Below are 19,289 nucleotides of genomic sequence, written 5' to 3'. Positions count from 1 at the left end.
TCCTCTCTGTTACCCGCCATCTGCTGCTTTCGTAGCTTGATGACAAAAGTCAACTATTTCAGTGAAGTTAAATGCCAAAGATTGTATCAAGTAAAAGCTGTGTGTCTTCAAAAATGACAACATGAGGGATGAAAAGATTTCAGATTGAGTTATGACATATTGACTCAGAGTGGTGCCACTAGACAGTGGTCGAAAGGTCAAATTATTTTTATTTCCTCTCCCGATGTATACTTCCTCTGTTGTCCTCTGTCCCTCTCGATAGCGCTGACCATGGGCCGCTGACAGATCACGTGAAATCTGACCTCCCACAGAGGTCAGGGTCACTGGACCTATACCGCACAATTCTTGCTGTAGTCAGCCCTGGGCTGCAGTAACAAGCCCCCCCCCCTTTTTCAAAGCAGGTGAAGGTTATCATTTCAGTATTACTGCCAGAGCACATATCACACTCTACTGTAACTCAAGGTCACCTTGGTCACCTGAGCCCATGCACCCCCTCTAGAGATAAAGGGGTTTCTGTTAACATGCATGTTACAGCATATGTACGTAGGAATGGACAATTATTCAGTTTATCATTTATGTAATTTCATTTGAATCGCATCACAATTTACAGTATGACCATATCCTGTTTTTGCTCCACAAATGCTGTGTTACCGTGTTACTGTGTTCATAATATAATGCATAATATCAAGACCTGAAAATATCCTCAATATTATCATGATAACTTAATTACAAGCACATTACACAGACAGACATACAAGCTGGATGATAACTGAACTACCAACCTACATTTACTCTCTTTACGGTTTTCAGTTAAGAGATTTATAGTCTGAATCCCATATGATTAAAATGAGAAAAGCTATAACATTCAGTGACATCTAAATGTAAATCTAAGAAACCAATCAGGTCAAAGTGTAGTCCATAAGTGCTGAATCTTTCACTGGTCATACTGTAATTTATCCAGGTAAACAGATACATTGGTCATTGATATGAAATTGATTATTTATAATACTTTTTTTTGTTTTGGATCGTATCATGCAGCCCTTTCCAGTTATAAATGACCTCTTTTGAATGTGTTTGAATATGTCATGACCATGGCTGTTATCTGAGTGTGTTTTTATTTTTTGTTTTAATTACCTCTAGAAATTAAAAGTTTTACCTTTTTAACCTGGCGTAATGAATAATAAAGAGTGTATTTTAGTTAGCCAGAACTCCCTGTGCCTTGGATGCAACATCACACATAAAAGAAAACACCTTTTATTTATCAATAATGCATGTGAATATCTCTGGACTATGCCTTCAAGAAAAGCTGACTGTGACTGCAGTTCCCTCTTCCAGGGTAGCAGCATGGATAAAATACACAAAAACAGCAGAGCAATTAAAAGCACTGCCTGAATATAACATGAAGCCTGTCTATTGTAATATCTGTGCAGTGATTCTGTAAAATATCTGGTAACAGCAAAACCAGCTAACATGGACGGGCTGCTATGGACTGTAAGTGAGGTGAGAGAAGTGCTGATTGGGAAAGATCGTTGGACTGTTAATAAATAACATCACCTAAATGTCCCAGGGCATGTTCAAGGGGGAAATGAAGCATGAAACTTCAATTAATTTCATACTTGACCTTCATCATCTCTTTTCTTCACTACACTGCTTTGAACCATACAAAGAGAGGAAATCTGGCTGGTGAAAAACAGCAATATAACTGCTCATTTCCTCATGAGCATTTTATCATTTCTAAAATACATCATCTTTTTGTCTGTAATTTTAAGTTCTTTAAACATCTGTTCTTTCAGTCATTTTGTTTTCAGTCATTACTCTAAGTCTCCATGAGAAGGCTTCAAGTTTAAAAAAAAAAAAGCTCTGGACTCTGGAATAAAATCTTCATTATATCTAAAATGATGTTCTTTTGAAATCCCAAAGTTAAACACAAATCCATCTCTACATTTCCCTGGTTATTTAATGGAGGAGAGACAGTTGAAGGCCAAACCCTCCAAAAGACAAACTAAAGGAGAAAGAGAGCATTTAAACAACACGAGTTACAGTCTCATTAAGCCAATTACTGCCTTAAGAACCAGGAACCCACAACACTCCTCTCAGCCTGAATGCACAAGCGCTGAGCTCATTAAAACCAGTTAAACAGCTCAGTTCAAGTGAGAAAGCTTTTTTTTCACCATTTTTTATTGTGCAATGAAGGGATTACAAAACAAGTTTAGACAAGGGCAGGGACACACAAACAGCCAACAGAGAATATACAAAGTAAGACAACAACACACAGAACTACACACAAAACGAACTGAGGAATAATATATGAATTCAAACTGGTGGGTCTTTAGTAGACAAGAGGCAAAAACAGGTCCAGCAAAACACTGTGTATGCAGAAGTGTGTGTGTGTGTGTTGTGTGTGTGTGTGTGTGTGTGTGTGTGTGTGTGTGTGTGTGTGTGTGTGTGTGTGTGTGTGTGTGTGTGTGTGTATGTGTGTATTTATGGTGTGAGAAAGGACACGTAAATAAATAAGTACAATAAAATACATATCAAAAAGACAGCCAAGACAGACATACAATAATTATAATATATTATAATGATAATAGTAATAGTTACAAATGGTCATATTAACAATGAAGGGATTACAAAGGGATCATATATACAAACAAGCTAAAACCACAAGAAAAGGAAGGAAAAAAATATTGGTAACTGGTTTTAATCTTTTTTGATCTTTTTTGGATTTGTTGTTTTTTTAATGACATCAATGATTTGGCTGATAAATGGGAGGTCAGATAGAACCAGAACCAGAAAGAAAGTTTGGCACATCTGAGTGGGTTAGTCAGATGTCATTTAAAACATTTGGCTGCGTCAGTTTCTGCAGGAGTAGCTATAAATGTTATTGATCCATGCCAAAAGAGATCCCTGCTCTTACGCTAGAAACTGAGCAGCTTCACTTTCATTGAGGGAACAGAAGACGACTTGAATGGAACTAAAAAGACAAAAATCGACTGCAGTGAAATACATGCCGAAACTGTGCCGTCCTAATGGACTCCTGCGGTGATAATAAACCGCTTATCCAAAGGAGGTGGAAGATCTTTAACTAACCACAAATGTAAGACTTAAGAGTAACCGCTTCCTGCATAAGCCTGTGGTGACTTATAGTAAGAAGACTATACATCAACTTGATGATCACAAACAGACACAACACTTCATGTGAGTTCCCCACACAGAAGACTGAAATTACAGTTGATTCTCACGCTGGGGGAATGAATCATCCAGCCCTGCATGCACTTAGTCATCACTGACAGATACACTCAAGTCCAGATAGCATCTTTGCACGGCAGCTGCTGGTGCTGGCAGCGCAGTGTAAGCATCTCTGTGAGTTCCAAGATTTTGATGTTTGAGGACTCTTTAAAAATATTGCTGCACGTGTCTTGAAGCATGTAGAAGCAATGGTGGTTAAAAATAGTTTTCTCATTCATATGCAAATGAAGATACTCTATTTGAACAGACAATCTGCATCACAGAACATAAATGTTTTCTAACACTGTGTCTATTGCACACTTTGTACCTCTCCAATATATTTTATAAATCCTTGAAAACTGATTTTCTACTCCTGACTGAATTTCTTGCTTAAGCACCAGCAGCCCTGGATTTTAAAAAGTATGTGAGTTTTACATTTAGGAAGTGTCAAACCTCAGCCAATTGTTTCCATGGCTGCTGACCATAGCTGCAAGAATGAGCAGTATTTTTAAACACTGCTCATTAAAGAATAGTTTCAGTTTCTGTGACATTTGTGGGATGTCTTGCATGTACAGTTTAATGGGCTTAAGGTCAAGACTCTGACTTTCAGATAGGAAAATTTAAGTAACCATAACCTGCTGTGGAAGGTGTATTTCTGTGCTGGTGTTAGTCATTATCACATTGTGTGACCTGACCTCTCTTTCAGATTCAGACCTTAGTCAGATACCTCCATATTTTCCTGTAGAAACCATTAGAAATTCATCAGACACTGGACACAAAGCTCCCTCCACTGTGCTTCATGAATGGGGTGAGGTCCTGGAGTTAATATACTTTTCTGAGCACTAGCGAAAATAACACCGTCTTTTATTTTGCAAATTGGTTAGACTTCTGTATTTGAAACATTGTTCAGTAGTCATGGTTGAGAAACAAAATATTTTTAGGAAATATTTTGTCCATGTTTGTTTTTCTGAGAGAACACTGCACAAACACCACTGTTGTAATCTTCCTTATTGTCTAATGAAATTGAACAGTAGACTGGCATCACCTCCTTGAGAGATTTTCATACATGTCATTACAGAGATCAGATCCTCAAATGACCACTCCTGGTTTCCTGCAGGTTGACATACATGTTGCGTTTGATACAACCTGAAAAAGTACAGCCCTTTACGTTTGCTTGTATTTTTTTTACTATACAACCAAGACGAAGATCAGATCACATTTTTAAAAACAATAATGCTGGAATACATTTTGCTCATGATATTGAACCATGTGCTAAGTATTTTTTGTGAACTGAATAAACAGAATAATCCCTACTGTACCAGTGACATCCTCTCCATCAGTCTTCAATTCCTTATCATCAACTCAACTCACGGCCAGCTCTGGTTTGAGCAATGATCTTATCCAGTATCCATTATGAACATGGTTACACGAAAGGATAGACAATGCCAGCAGCCATAGAGACCAAAAGTAGCAGGGTCTTTACCAATCCACTGATGCTGCCTGGTGCAGACTGCTACCAACCCTGATCTAAAATAAAGCAAAGAATATTGTGAAAACAGCTCAACAACTCAAACACAACTGAAAGCACTAAAACAAGATAGATAATTACATGACACGTTGGCCTTTTCTGAAACATTTAACATCACTTAAAGAGATACTGTAAGCCACAGACCAGACGGGTCCATTAAAATGGGTATAAACAAGAATGAAGCTACTCAGTCTCACATCGTTCACCAGTAGGGTGGACTTGTTAAGCTGAGCCATTCTGACATCATGGTTACTGTACTGAACAAAGAGCTTGGCTGAAAGGAACGCTTCATTAAAAAATTATGACTTTTGTTATCATCTCTCACAGCCCTTAGCATGAAAGGCCACACGAACAAGTTTAAATTCATAATGTTCACAAAGACCTGGGCTTCCAACAGCGGTGGCCTTTACACAACCGCAAAACAATATCAGACCCACTGTGTCAGATTGTAGTGCTGTAAGAAAAACACTCTTAGCTGACTGCAGAGAAAAGACCAGAAGTACACACAAACGGCTTCACCTGACCAGGGAAAATGAGGTGTCCCAATACAGAAATCCACTAAGCGGATAAAAAAGGAGGAAAATGGAAAACTGAACCCGGTACTGAAACACTATTGTCCTAGTTGACCGCCTTGCACAACGTTCAAGTAATATTTTAATGACCCGCCTGTATCAGCATTCTCAGTTTCTCAACTTCTGCTCACTGCTGATAAAGCAGAAATGTGACGGAGAGTAAATGTGTGTGACGACCGGGACACAATGTGAGCTTAATAAGGAATTTCATGCAGCATACAGCACGTCACTGCACACACTCAAGTCATACAGAGCCATACAGAGCAGACACAAAAACAAAGGACAGCACAATAATAGCAGTAATATAGTGCAGATTCTGTAATAATACAGTGTTTCAATAGCACTGTACACTGACTGTATAGACTGTATATGATTAACATTATTTATAGATCCAATAAACTGAGTCAACAATAGTCTAATACTAAAACACCCATGTAAGAAACAAAGACAAACACAATATTATATCTAAACCTAATTATCTAGCTTAGCCAACATCATGTGACAACACACACACACACACACACACACACAAACAAGCAGAATGGAAAACTGACTGGTCATAATATCCCGTTCTCGAACAAGTGGCCTCTTTTTAGAGGATAATTCCTGTTATTTTCAACTATATTCTGGTAGTTTTGGTCCGATCACCTCTGATCTGAATAGTGAATGAAAATACAACTGTTCCATCAATGCCAACAGCCAAAAAGTTATCACCATTATCACATAACATTTAATCTAATCAACCTTTTTGAATACCTTTTGGCACCTCTGATACTCTGACGTTCTGATGCTTTCCTGTCCTGCTGTCTGCAGTAGTTAATGTGTGTGAACCATCGCAGTCTAATATGAACAGGTAAACAATACTTTTCCACTAACGTTGTGATAGATGAGAACACCTATAACCATGGTACCATAGCCATAGCTTAACAGCTGAAGACTCAGAAAGCTTAAAAGACATAAAAATTAGAAATCAGCAAAAAAAGACTAGATTTCCACTAAACTATTCTTCTTTTAATTTTCGTTGACTGAAAATGGAGTAAAGCTCTTAGATAATCTAGTCTATGGGCCTAAAAGAAAACCTACAGGACTTGTGTTTCTACAATAGAAAAGTTTAATATCCCAAAATGTTTGAATTTGAGACTGAAATCCTGAATGTTTAAAAGTTGACTGTAAAAGGCTTGTTGTTTGTTCTTTCACAGAGAATTGGTTCTGTGGTCAAAACATCCATCGTAACTTCTCGGTCCATTTCTGCAGCATAACAGGAGGACGGGGGCGCCCTCAGACCGATGCAGAAGCCAACACTGCTTGTGCCAGTGCAGTGTATTTGGCCAAGAAAGCTCTCTTCAATGTTAATTTAGATGGAAATGCCATCCATAAACTGTCCAGATAGCACTCACCTACTGGTGGAAGTCCACTCAATATGTGTCAACTAAAACTGCATAGTTTGCCCAGTGTGGTTTCAAAATATAATGAGAGGAAGAGAAGAAAAATAAGAGTGGAGAGAGGAGGTGAAAATTAAGATGTAGGAGGGAAAATGCCAAGTAGCTTTAAGTTAGAAAACTGGCAGCAAGTCCAATGGAAATAGAACAATGGGCTTTATTAGTTTCAGTTGTTTAGAATACACTGTAAGAAAAACAACAACAACAACAACTTAGACAAAATGGAGATTCAAAGGGCAAGTCAGACCCGTGGGAGAGGAGGCAAGTGCCAAGATCGATGTGTGGGTATGGTCAACAGCGGTGGGTGGGACATGCAGTTCATGGAGGGATTGTGAGTCCAGAAAAATCCGTTGTGAGAGAGCAAAGGTTTAATTTCACGGGGACACTTTCCTTCTACATTCACAACAGATTCCAGAGACACATAAGGAAGAAAGACATTAAATATGGCCAGAATACACGACAAAAGCAAAAGCATGCAGACCATCATTTTTAGCTGTTTGACTGCTTGAGACAGCCAGAGCGTTTATGATCTCTGTTAGGAGCTTGGCGTCATCTGGCAGTGATGTTCGTTATGTTACAGGACTGAATCTGACTCTGATCTTTGTCTACATCTCACTTGTCAGAGGAGACTGAGCTGATCCAGGAAATCGACCTCTGCCGGCAAACGCTTTTAAATCCAAGACAAACAAGGACAAGCGTTTCAATCCACAGCCACTGCAGAGCTAATTGATGAGGATGATAAGCGTGCCATCTGTTCTGTCATAACATTTTTTCATGAGCTCAGACAGTAGCACTTCACACAGGATGGGCCCTATTGAAAATTTTGCAGATTAATTAAAACTATGTGAATGTGAAAAAGCGGCACTGCTTATTTGTAGATGATAAAACACTTTAAGATGCTGTTTTTGGCTCTAATCAATAGAGTAGGTGTGAACATTTTTCATAACAGTCAAGAGAGTGTAGCAGAAATTGTTTTATAGAATCTATCATCAGAAAACATTTTTCACTCTATTGGTAAATCATTAAAATAATTTGTGCGTCATGAATTTATTGGTGGAAAGGAAGCTACAATTACTGCACAAACTATCTGAATTTATTGCCATATAGACTGGTGTAATAAAACTAACACACACATTATATACTCTGTCCTACAATCTGAGTCTCCCGCCCTGCCCAGAAAGAATCAATTACCTGCTCACAGTGCAAAACATATATAAAAAAGAGCAAAACAATATAGAGTCCTACCTGAATTCATACTAAATGTTTTCTATGTTCTCCTGATGGTGAAAGATTTTTACATGTTACTTCCTTATTTCCTTCATAATTCTCCAATTTCAAAGTCTCAATTCGCTTCAACAGTTTCAGTGGCAATTGTCTACTGTATGTAGTCTCTACAGTAACATCAAAAGTACAGATACCCTTGATATATCCACTGTAAATCAGCCAATATACACCTATATGATGTATGATGGAAAATAAATACACAGCAACATCTAATCAACTTAACCAGATACACATGTATGCATGTAAACACACACACACACACACACACACACGTACACACATTCCTGAGGATAACACAACTGGAAGAAAAGCCGTGTACTTACAAGGAGACTCTCTTCCTTATTGCGTTTCTATTTTTTTCCCCAGACTTTGCAGGACAATAGCAGTGTTTTAAGCAAAAGAAATGGGTGAAGGAGCGAGAGTTGGACAAAGCAGAAGGTCTTTCCATTCAGAACTAAAACCCCGCTGGAAGAAAAGCTGAGTAAATGGCTTACTGAGAGAGAAGGGGAAAGAGAGGGAGGAAGAGGGAGGGGGCAGGAAAACCAGACAGCGAGTGAGAGGGAGATTGGAGGAGAGAAGAAGAGCGAGCGCTGGAGCAAACGTAGGGGAAAAAAAAAAAAAAACAGGGAGACAGCCAGGACCAAGAGATAGGGACAGAGAAGGAGGGGTGGAAAGAAGGACAAATGAAGCGTGTTTAAGGAGGCATTCCTTATCTGCCCTCATGTCATCCTCCCTGATATCCCCACTGTTTCAGGACCATGGACAGAGCACTACATGTTAGTGTAATGGGGGAGCGGTGGCTGGGCTGTCAAAATAACATAAAAGACACAGGAAAACAATGGAACAGAAACATGACACGAGCAAGAGGATGAATGTAAATATCTGTAATAAATGAATCCCTATGAGTAAATAATATGACTACCAGCTTACTACCACACATGACCAGAGCCAGTTTAAGAAAAACCTCACCCAAGGACGGTCAGATTGACTTACTGATCAAACAGCGCTGCAGATCAATGCACTGTTCGAGAACTAACGATACACATCAGCGTGCATGCTGGGCACATCAGAGTCAGGTGCTGTTTCGCTGCTGCCTACCTCAGCTGTATCTGCCTGAACTCAGCTAGATCCAGAGGAACCCCTGATTGGATGAATGGTCTCAGTATCTGTCTATATTGATTTATCATTGTTTTTCCACCATCCTCCACTAAAGATTTCGAGCTTCCACTAAAATTCACCTTTTGAGAAAATTTTTACTTGTGTTAAATTGAAATAGTTGTGTGTGTCAAGCTAGCAAATTCAAGACACCATTGGAAACAGTAATTTAATGGACTGTGAGTCCACTTTAACAAGCAGAGGCAAGAAAACAGGCAGGAAAACGCATAAGAAAGGTTCTGTTGAAGTGAGGGGAAACACTGCCACCTGCTGAATGTATAGGGCTTAGACTACAGTGACCAGCTTCAGTAAGCTGTTAGAAATCCAATCTAAGCCTAAATTGAAACAAGAGGCACTCATGTAGGGACAGGTAATTTACAAGAGAAGGCTTATAAATGGAGAGGCTGCAGATGTGATGCCAGTCGTAATGAAATTCAAGTCAAGATTGAAGGTGCAGGTCAGTTGTACACAGAAAGAATCTCATGGCTGACGGACAAAGACTGACTCAAGAGTCGAGTCAGTACAGGAATTTTAAAGTATATAACTGGATGTAAAGATTTTATAAAGGACACTGCAATCCAAAGCGGGGGTAACGGTAAAAACATAAGGATATGAAGTTGTACCTTTGATCTCTATCGATACACATAATGTGCCACTACACTGTGCTCTCCTGAGGAGATCAATAGGAGCTCTTTGTTCCTCTGACAGAGAGGGGAGGGCAGGTTAATGAATGTAGGCATGCTGTCACTGATCCATGTTTGTCTAATGCCATGGACAATGATATGCTCTGACAATTATCCATAAATTTAATTTTGACAAGCTCTGGCAACATATACAGCCATTCAGTGACGTATTAAAGCATTACTCTCAGTAGCAGCTGCATTAGCAGATATCACACAGTGTCCCTTTTCTCACATTCTCTTAAATCCTCCTCCCACAGACAGATTAGCTGTGAAAGGGGAAGGTAATAAAAACAAAGACATGTATTCTTTCTCTAAGCTTTATAGCATTTACTGACTCAAAGCTTAAACGAAGTACAAAGAATTTATTGCTTATAAAATAAAAGTCTAATGTACAACAGACAATTATAGAACTAACACGATAAATACTAGAGATGTTCAAGTTTTGCTTTTATAAACAAAGTATTTAGTAAACAGTTTAAGAGGTTCTGACTGACAGGACTACCTCCTAACTTAAGACTTAACAGAAAGTCTGCACTGGCATGCACTGGCATGCACTGCAAACTGGAGGTGTGAGGTTGAAAGAAGTGGGCATTTAGGTAGCAGGAAGGGACTGATAAAAGACGCTATTCAGTTACATTATGTGAATGGTAGGATCCAGTGTTTTTTTGGAGCTTGACCCATACTACGGATTTTTTTCTCTCATGAGTTCTCCAGCTTTACTGAAGAGCAAAACTGCTGCAGCACATCTTCAGATGTCAACAGTTTACTGAGAGTGGTGGAATAAAGAAAAACAGTTGAGGCAGTGACAGACTTGTGAGTAAAAATACCTCATTCAATATGGAACGTGACCAATCCTTCAAACAAACATGTTGATCACACATGAAAAACAACAGGTAAGTACCTCTGAGCACACCACTGAAGCAAACTCATCTGGGCAATGAGCAAACAGACAAATGGTAACTGACAGCTTGAGGAATGAAAATATATGCAACACATTATAACTGACCCTCTATTTAAATGAAAAGCTAATACTTCTATCATTATATTAGAGTAAAACCATGGTTATAGTGTATGATCTTTTTTATAATAACTTTTATGCTTTATTACTTTTATTACTACAATCCAAAATCTGGCTGCATCCTGCAACAATATACCAGATGCTTCATTTTAGGATCAGATTGCAGAAGCATTTATATTGTAGTTCTTGCAAACTTAGTTGAGATGTCAAAGCTATCTCAGCTAAGGATACACTGTTTTCTTTTAAAATAAATTTCCAGCATATTCCTGCTTTTATCATGAAACTAACACAGTGGATCCTGGCATGGACCCAGAAGAGAACAATGATGCCTAACTACAAAAAAGATATACATGTTTAGATTTCTGTATATTCCTTCTACTCTCGCGAGTGGACTAGACTACTTCTCTTGTAACAAACCAGGCAAAACATATTGTGCAAAAACATAGGTTAAATACACAGAGAGGGCCATGTTCTAGTAAGGGACTTTATATAACACAGAACATCAAACTGTGTCAGCACAAGAGCTAAGTAAGCTAAGTGTAGCTTAACACGAGTCCGATTTAACTTGACAACAGACTTGCTGCTGAAAATATGCATATTAGACAAACACAAATATGCAACCACAGACACACATAAACATCAAATAATGGCTGTTCAATAGCCTAACCTTTTTAAAATACAAATATACAAGCATTCCTCTCCTACTTACTGGAAGTGGTAAGCTAAAAAGCACTCACATTCCCTCCCTGTCTATATTTAGTGATCTGACTTTCAAATGGAGGCCAGGGGAATATATAGCCTGTCTCAGTCTCTGTGGACCCTGTCTGCAAAAGACTGTGGCAGAGAGGCTTTGGGATCATGCCAGAGAGAAATGTGAATAAAACGCTCCTCCCAGGCTTTTCCCACAGCCTTTGACCAACAACACCTAGTAGAACCATACAGGAATAAGTCTCCTTGGAAAGGAGAGCGTTCTGTTGTCAGGAGGAGGATGAATGGAAGCTCAGTTCTCACGGTACCATTTGCATACTCCAGTTTGTTTTCCAACTCCACTGAGGAGACAGCACTGCCCTCTCCTGGCTCGCACAGGAACCTGAATCGCATTAAAGGAGGAGGGCGTGAGCTGAAACACCAGCTGTGCTGAATATCAAATGCCAGGGGACACTGGAAACCAGTGGCTGGACTGAGAATCATGTTGAACATGTTGAGTTAGTGCTGAACGCACCTTTCACCGTGCAAGGATCTTAATAACTGAACTAGCAATTCAGGTCAGAAGACAAAAACACTCTTGTATGTTTGCCCAGACTGTATGAGCCCAGCCTTTATTTGCCAAGGTTAGATTCTGACTGTTAACCTTTTGCACCAGTGCCCCATGGGTGTATTACATTCTTTTAGCTTGAACTTCCACAATAAAAGGCATGTCATGCATCTTAAATTTTCAATATATGTAGCTGCTTGCTTCAGCTGCTCTTACCGGACTGATCGTTCATCATGCGGATGGCTTTAGCTTTGGCCAACTCCAGTGCTGTGACCCATCTCTGCCGCTCCACTTCAGTGCTAGCCTTCAGGTGGTAAGTGCGGCCTCCGCTGCTCAGGACAATATTGCAGGCATCCTCTGTGTCGATGTGTGCCGTGGCCAAGTTGATTGTTCCACGACACGTATGGGCCATCTCCGCCTGCGTCCTGCAACAAGATACCAGGCAGAAAGAGAGACAGAGAAAGACAGAGAGAGAGAAAAAGACAGGCAGACACAAGAGAGAGCTGAGGATATCGGTCTTGGATATGAGTTAATCATCAATGCTCATAGTATTTGTCCTACAAATAGTCCATTCATAAATATACCAAAGCTAATTATAAGTATAATTCAGCAGGGTTGTAGGTAGGATTGCACAACTTACATTCCTATGGCCAATAAGCACAAGCAGGGAGGTAAGGAGGGACAGAGGACTGCCACAGTGATCATGGCAAGAGTCATGGCAAGCAGTAATGGAAGTACCTGTTCATTTGACTGAACATATACACTGTCTCTGAAGCACACTTATCGATGACACCTAAACCTGCATTAGCTAATGTAAAACAAAAGGGATGGTTTGAACATCTAATTTGCTCAGCGTGACCTGCCTGTCCTGTTGTGGATGTGCAGAATTGTGGGTATTCTGTGTGGCCTCCACTAAGACCAACTGTTGCACATTCAGTGGGCCACAGTGGTCTAGATAACAAGGCCATTGTCTGGCTCCAAGCCTGTGTAGTGAACAAAACCAAACAATGAATAACAGCGCAAACAAAGAGAGGACAGAGTGTGAGAGGTGGTAAAAAATGAGACAGAGATCGCAGGGGAGGGAGGGAGCCAAAGCAGCAGGGAAAGAGATTAGGACAAAAAGGAAAGGCAACAGATTATGTGTCTGTGCATATATGCACCGTGTAAGTATATACTCCATACATATCTGTTCATGAATTTTCCAATAAATCAGAAAAGGGGAAGCAAAAATGTAAATGCTGTTGCACGTCTTCCAAAACAGACAAATATAGTGGAATTTATGGTTGCATTACTACAACTGATTTCATTGACTGAAAAGAGAAAGTTAAAGAGAAACATCAAATTTACTGTTGTGTGTTGGAAACCTGGCTGTCTGACAATCCTTTCTCAGTTAGAAAAGCAAAGCTGGAGGGCAGGGATGGACCATCATGTCCCTCAGAGAGCTGAGTGTATGCAGATTTTCAGCGCAGCCACAGACGGCTGATTTTGCTGATTAACACCTTCAACCAGAGGGCAGCAACTAATCAGCGAAATCACATGCTGTGTTGGTTGCTTCAGATAAAGCAAATCCTCAGCTCTCCGTGTCACAATTGCCCGTCCACAGCCCACTCTGAAACATGCAGCCATGCAATGTGGAGCTGTCTGTGGGTGCTAACATCCGTTCATCCATCCTCAGTGAGCCCTCACTGCCACAAGCAGCTGCCTCTCAGCAGCACTAAGCCCTACACCAGCTCCAGTCTCAGTTAACACTGACAAGGTGGCTGCCTCCCTGCTAAGTCAGAGGTTGAAGTGCATTTACAAGTTCTGCCAGGCGGTGACTTCCCTCACAGTGTATCTACTGGCTGAAGTCAAGTCTTGTTATGATGCCAATCTAGAACAACGCTTCAGTGTACCACTCTTCTGCTGGCGCTCGGTGCACATCAGTTGTGCAGACAAGACCGCACTGGGGCCATGCGAAGCCGTGAGGAGGGCGGGCAGAGATCCTGTACAGCCCGGTTTCCAGCCTCACCCAGCCGAGCTCAGCTGCAGAGTCCCGTCTGAAAGTGGGGCAACAAACTGAATGTGCTGCTGATGAGTAAGATGAGATCCATGCAGATCATTTCTGCCCTGTGGGGATGCGAGGCCATGCAAAGGCCATGAAATTATACAGTCAAGGAAACTACAAAAGCTGGGAAGAGAGATAAGGACTACAGGGGCATTGAGGCTCTAGATGGGGAGGGGGTGAAGGTGAGTGGGGGTAAGCTAAGGGCATGAGAGAGGGTCCAGCATGTTGCGCTGAGCCAGGAGAGAATTGCAGTGCTTTACCTGTCAGTCCCCTGTGCACACATCCTCATAAAACACAAATCCACCGATCTGGAGCATGTAATGACAAAACAACAACCAGTGAACAACACAGAACAGACGGCCATAAGCATGAGGAGACATACACAGACAGGCGGGGGAAATAGGACACAGTACCCAGAGCATGAGAATGTAGATAGGTTTTGTTGTGGCTCAGGGCTGAAATATCACAAGACATGGAGGGAGAGAGCCAGAGAAACGCTGGGGAACATGCCATGCTGGAGACTGAAAAGAAACATAAGACAAGAAAACCAAAGCAGTGATACTGCAATGTGGACGGCATGATGTGCTGAAAGACTGAGGCAATGAGATGGTGAGAACTGTGGCCAGACTCCCTGCTCACTTTAACGTCACTCTGCTGTTCTCACCTTCACATAAAAACACAAAGACCACCCAGACAGGCGCACACACACACATACTCTCTGTAGCCTGGTGCTAAGACCAACGAAGAGCCCATTAACAAGATTAGATCACAGCATCCACATCTCGAGCTCCAGTCACTCTGCTGATGTGCCAAGTTAGTAAACAGGGTTCAGGCCAGGCTTTACCCTGCAGCTGGGCCCAAGGTTAGCAAGCTCACCACCCTCCCACCTCCCTTCACCCAGGAGCTGAGCGTGCCAGGAGTAACACCATAACTTGACTCTCCAAAGGGACACAGATGGTCCCGAACCCCCACTGACCACTTAAACTGATAGTATCTAGTTACTCTCCTCCACAGAAGGAAACGTGGCGGGCCTAGTCTACTATGAAAGACAAAGCCAGATTCACTGATATGGCAGCTTCAATAGCACTCAAAGCCTTAATGCCCTGTAATCTTCCCTAAAGCACCAAGCCTAAAGCACCAAGCCGGATTTACTTTAAGAGGTGAGCAAGTAGTGCTGAGAGTATTAAAACTGGGAGGAAAAGTCAATAAAGAAATTAAAAATGAAAGAAGTTCAGTGAGAGAGGGAGGACAACGATCTTATCACATGTCCTGGCAGAAGCAGCACAGTGAAGCTCTTTGGGTGATTTAGGCAAAAGGCTGATGTAGAATAAAAGACAGTCAGCCTTGCAGTGTCAGAGCCAGAAGTAATCAATAACAAGAGCAATGTAGAATCTCTATAAAACTCATTACAGTTTAACAGGCGGAAGTGCTGAGTGTGTCAGTTTGTCCACAGAGTCAAAGCATTGATTACAGTCCTCCACTGCCCTTTGGCTTCTCAGCTACAAGCTAGAGAAAAAGGCCTTTGCTTTAACAACAGCAGACCCTGGAAATGAAAGTGATTCCTCATGTTATTGGCTAGACCTCTAACTGGCAGTCAGTCACTATCGATTTATCAGAAACATAAACTGGCCTTTTAAAAAGGGCAAACAAATATTCAACACTGCAAATCAAACAACTGATCAATGCATGCTGGGATACATCTGATGTCACATAAGATGTGTGGGCTTTAAAGTGCGTCTCTTAGTATAGAGTTCAATCTGTCATGAAATGTCTCTCCATTAAATCATATCATACACTGATCTGTCTTTATAAGAATCTGAAGCTGCTGAAAATATTAGTGTAAGAGCAGCAATTTTAAACTAAAATATTATTAAAACATTGAGCTGCAAGGCATATTTGTGTGTTTATTCCTCGTCTTATAATTATATAACAAGAACAAAAATGCGCTAGAGAAAGTGTACATAAGAGATGCAACACAATGATCACTTCACATACAATGAAGATGCAACAATTAACATGTCGTCACATTTGTCTGACTGTTTCCCTTTTACTTCACTCACAATAGATGTGCAGACAGTCGGCCAGAGAAGGCGCACACATAGAAGCATACAAAGCCTGAAGTCAGACGCACACAATGTGGTTTGCAAGGAAGACATGAGTGGAGGGGACAATTCATGCGCTTCACTGCATCTGTGCTCAGATGTTGACTGGCTACCTCTACCTCAGGGACAGCAGTCACCTTACAACATAATGGACTATTAATAGAGGGTAGAGGCAACAGGCATCTTTCCTTTCACCAGGCAGGAGTAGGGCTTCGGCTACCATACCTTGTGTCAGATAACACTTTGCTGACAACAAGAGACAATCAGGCTGCTTGAGAAAGTGTGGCATGGAGGTGTTGGGTAAGACTGTAGCATGAGATGAAATGGTTTTAATCATATTTTACTGCAAGCACAACCAGTAAAGAATCTTGTCTATCCAATCTGAAAATGTATATTTTGGAAGATTGCATTTATGACTCTTTGAGCTGCAGGGAAGCATGATGACTCAAAATATTGCCTTGCAGTCAGAGGACCCAGATTCAAACCCTCATACTGACAAGAATTCACCCGACAGTAGAGCCTTTAAACAAGGCAGTGAATCCCTTCCTGCTTCATAGCTGATTTTGCAATCTACCCTCCCAGTGAAAGATGACATTTGAAAAGACAATCATCCTAGAGGGACCAGCTTAGTGTCACATTAATCATTTTTATTACTGCAAGCAATTATAGTTTGAAATAACACGTTAAACTAGAAGGTAGAGACTTTTTAAAATCATTTCTGATTTAAGAAAGCATTTAAACTTCACAGTCTCAGCTCTGACTAATAGTACCGTTAGCACAGGAAGACAGCTGCACCTTCATTCTGCTGTGAACCATTTAATTAGGCAAACTGGGTTAGACAGGGTGACAACTGTTGCAACAAATATTTTATTTCTAGTTTTATGTGGACCATGTGTATACACAGGAGGTTCAGGAGCTTCATGGTGAGCCATTATTAACTGCTTCAAGCTCATCCTGTGGTGTAAAAGGTCCAAATGTTGAGTCTATTCATTAATACATTTTCCTGTCAAGAGAGATACTTTAAATCCAAACATGCAACAACAATCAATACTAAGTTTCAATCGGTAAATGTTCACCAAGGGCAGTGTAACCTAGAAGTCGACAGAGCAAAACATGTTGACAAAAGCAGTCACGTGGTGGAGAGCAGGTTGGTTAAACATGAAAGAGTCATGCAATGAAGGCAATGAAAATAGTCAAGCTCTAGAAAAGGTGCACATATTGCTTTTTCAGAGCTTTCATCTGCATCTCACTGCCTTCATCAATGAATAAAGCTGGCTCAGGTGAAAGCTCTGTTAATAGAAAAAAAAAATGAACCTTAAAACTGAGCTTCTTTTGTTACACATGCTGTTCCCAAGGTCAAGACTGAACTTCCTCCTGGACCATGTGACAGTGAATTTACCAGCTTGCAAGATTGTATTAATATTAGACTGAATGGGAAAAAAAGCAGTTGTAGTTTTAGGGGAAATTGAGTTTAAATTTGGTTTCATTCAAAGAACAACACTCGTTATAAACGTAAAGTAATAATACTTGTTGAACTCAAGATTTAAAGTTGCTCTTATGACCTAGTACAATCTGTTCAAGTTCCTAAATATATAGGGCACTTCTATGTTGAAGCAAACTGAATGTGTTGAGGACTAAATATTTGTCACCCAGCGACTGGACATGCTTTATGATCTAGTCATTGTTTCCATGTTGTGCCTGTACACCCACACCTGTGGAAACATGACTCCCTTGCGAGAGGCACCTGAGCCACAGGTGTTAGGCTGTTGTATGGCCAACCTTGGCTCACAGCTTGCAACTGTGTGATCAGACTGAAGACAGACTGATAATGACAGCGACCATTTCTAGAAACACTATCTGGCCACAGTGATCGCACTTGGCAGCCCAGTAGCGTTAGCTAACGCAATGAATGAATGAATGAATGAATGAATGAATGAATATCGCAGAGTAATATGACGCTCATAAAGCATAATGTTTTCAAACAGTGAGATTAAGACAATAAGCATGTCGACCTTATTAAAGAGCAAATTCAAAGAGCAGTATGTTGCGGTGCTGGTGTCTCTGAGCGGCGGACAGCTGGACGGTCCGCTGTCCGCCGACTGAGGCTGCAGGGCTAGCTTAGTTCGCTAGCTAGCGTCGGCACTTGTTGTAGCCCCCGTTTCTGTCACTTTATTGAGTCAGGGGCGGAGATGCTGTCGCTGCTGTATGTAAGCCTGTCTGTGCTGGCACCTTTTCACAGCCCGCAGTCAGTCAAAGGAAAAGGTTTTGTCACTGCCAGGCTGAAGTAAACACACAGCTTTAGCCCGCTGCTAGCCAGCTGAGGCAGCCAGCTGTAATGATGCACCGACAACATGACACGGGTTCATTTTGTGAAATATTACACTCTGCGTTGGCAAAATTTACCTGTAATACGAGAGCAGGCCATTGCTGAGGACGAACCATCGCCGCTGGTACCCTTTCAAATAGTTGGTCCATTTAAAAAGCCAGCCTTTGTAAGTGTCCGACCCTGGAGCCGGGGCCGCGGCAGAGGCGGATGCCGAGCCCTTCCCTTGCTCGCTCATCCTCCGCTGCAGGACAAACCGGGGACAGAGACACTACCCCACGGACACTACGTGGACAAGGAGGTTTTACCAGTGAGCTCGACGGAGTGGGGGTCCGTACCGGAGCGAGAGAAACCACCGTGAACCCCTTTCACATGACGCCGGAGGAAGGACGTGAAGTGATGCCAAGACAGTTTGCTGATGCAGACTGCAGAGGATCCAGAGCACAGAGCTGCGTCGGATAGAAAGGAAAGTCCTTACATGGCTCCCACATTATCTGATCAGGTTGTGAGGGAGCCAGCGGTGATTTCCATGACGACAGAGCCAAACAGTTCATGGCTGTAGTTACAGAAGGGAGCGGCTGCTAATCTGGCATTTCGTGTAGTATATGTTTGAATGGGAATACCCGCTCTATCAGTCCAAGTCTATGGCTCAGCCCTGCAC

The 19,289-nt window shown here is 41.3% G+C and overlaps 1 protein-coding gene across 1 annotated transcript in view; it reads right to left on the bottom strand.

Annotated features, from left to right (window-relative positions):
- osbp2b (oxysterol binding protein 2b) overlaps positions 1-19,007 on the bottom strand; it is a 47,958-nt gene extending 28,951 nt beyond the window's left edge. The window contains exons 1-2 of the mRNA XM_071482937.1: positions 18,709-19,007; positions 12,376-12,584 (exon numbers count right to left, since the gene is read on the bottom strand). Of these exons, the coding sequence (XP_071339038.1) occupies positions 12,376-12,584; positions 18,709-18,866 (367 nt within the window). The 5' untranslated portion in view covers positions 18,867-19,007. The remainder of the gene's footprint in view (positions 1-12,375; positions 12,585-18,708) is intronic.
- Positions 19,008-19,289: the final 282 nt, after the last annotated feature.

The sequence above is a fragment of the Trachinotus anak genome, unplaced genomic scaffold, assembly GCF_046630095.1.
Source record: "Trachinotus anak isolate AG129_WGS33_773 ecotype Australia unplaced genomic scaffold, CSIRO_AGI_Tana_v1 ptg000008l, whole genome shotgun sequence".
Classification (NCBI taxonomy): Eukaryota; Metazoa; Chordata; class Actinopteri; order Carangiformes; family Carangidae; genus Trachinotus; species Trachinotus anak.
Note: the sequence above shows the minus strand (reverse complement) of the source record. Positions and strands in the feature narration are given on the sequence as shown.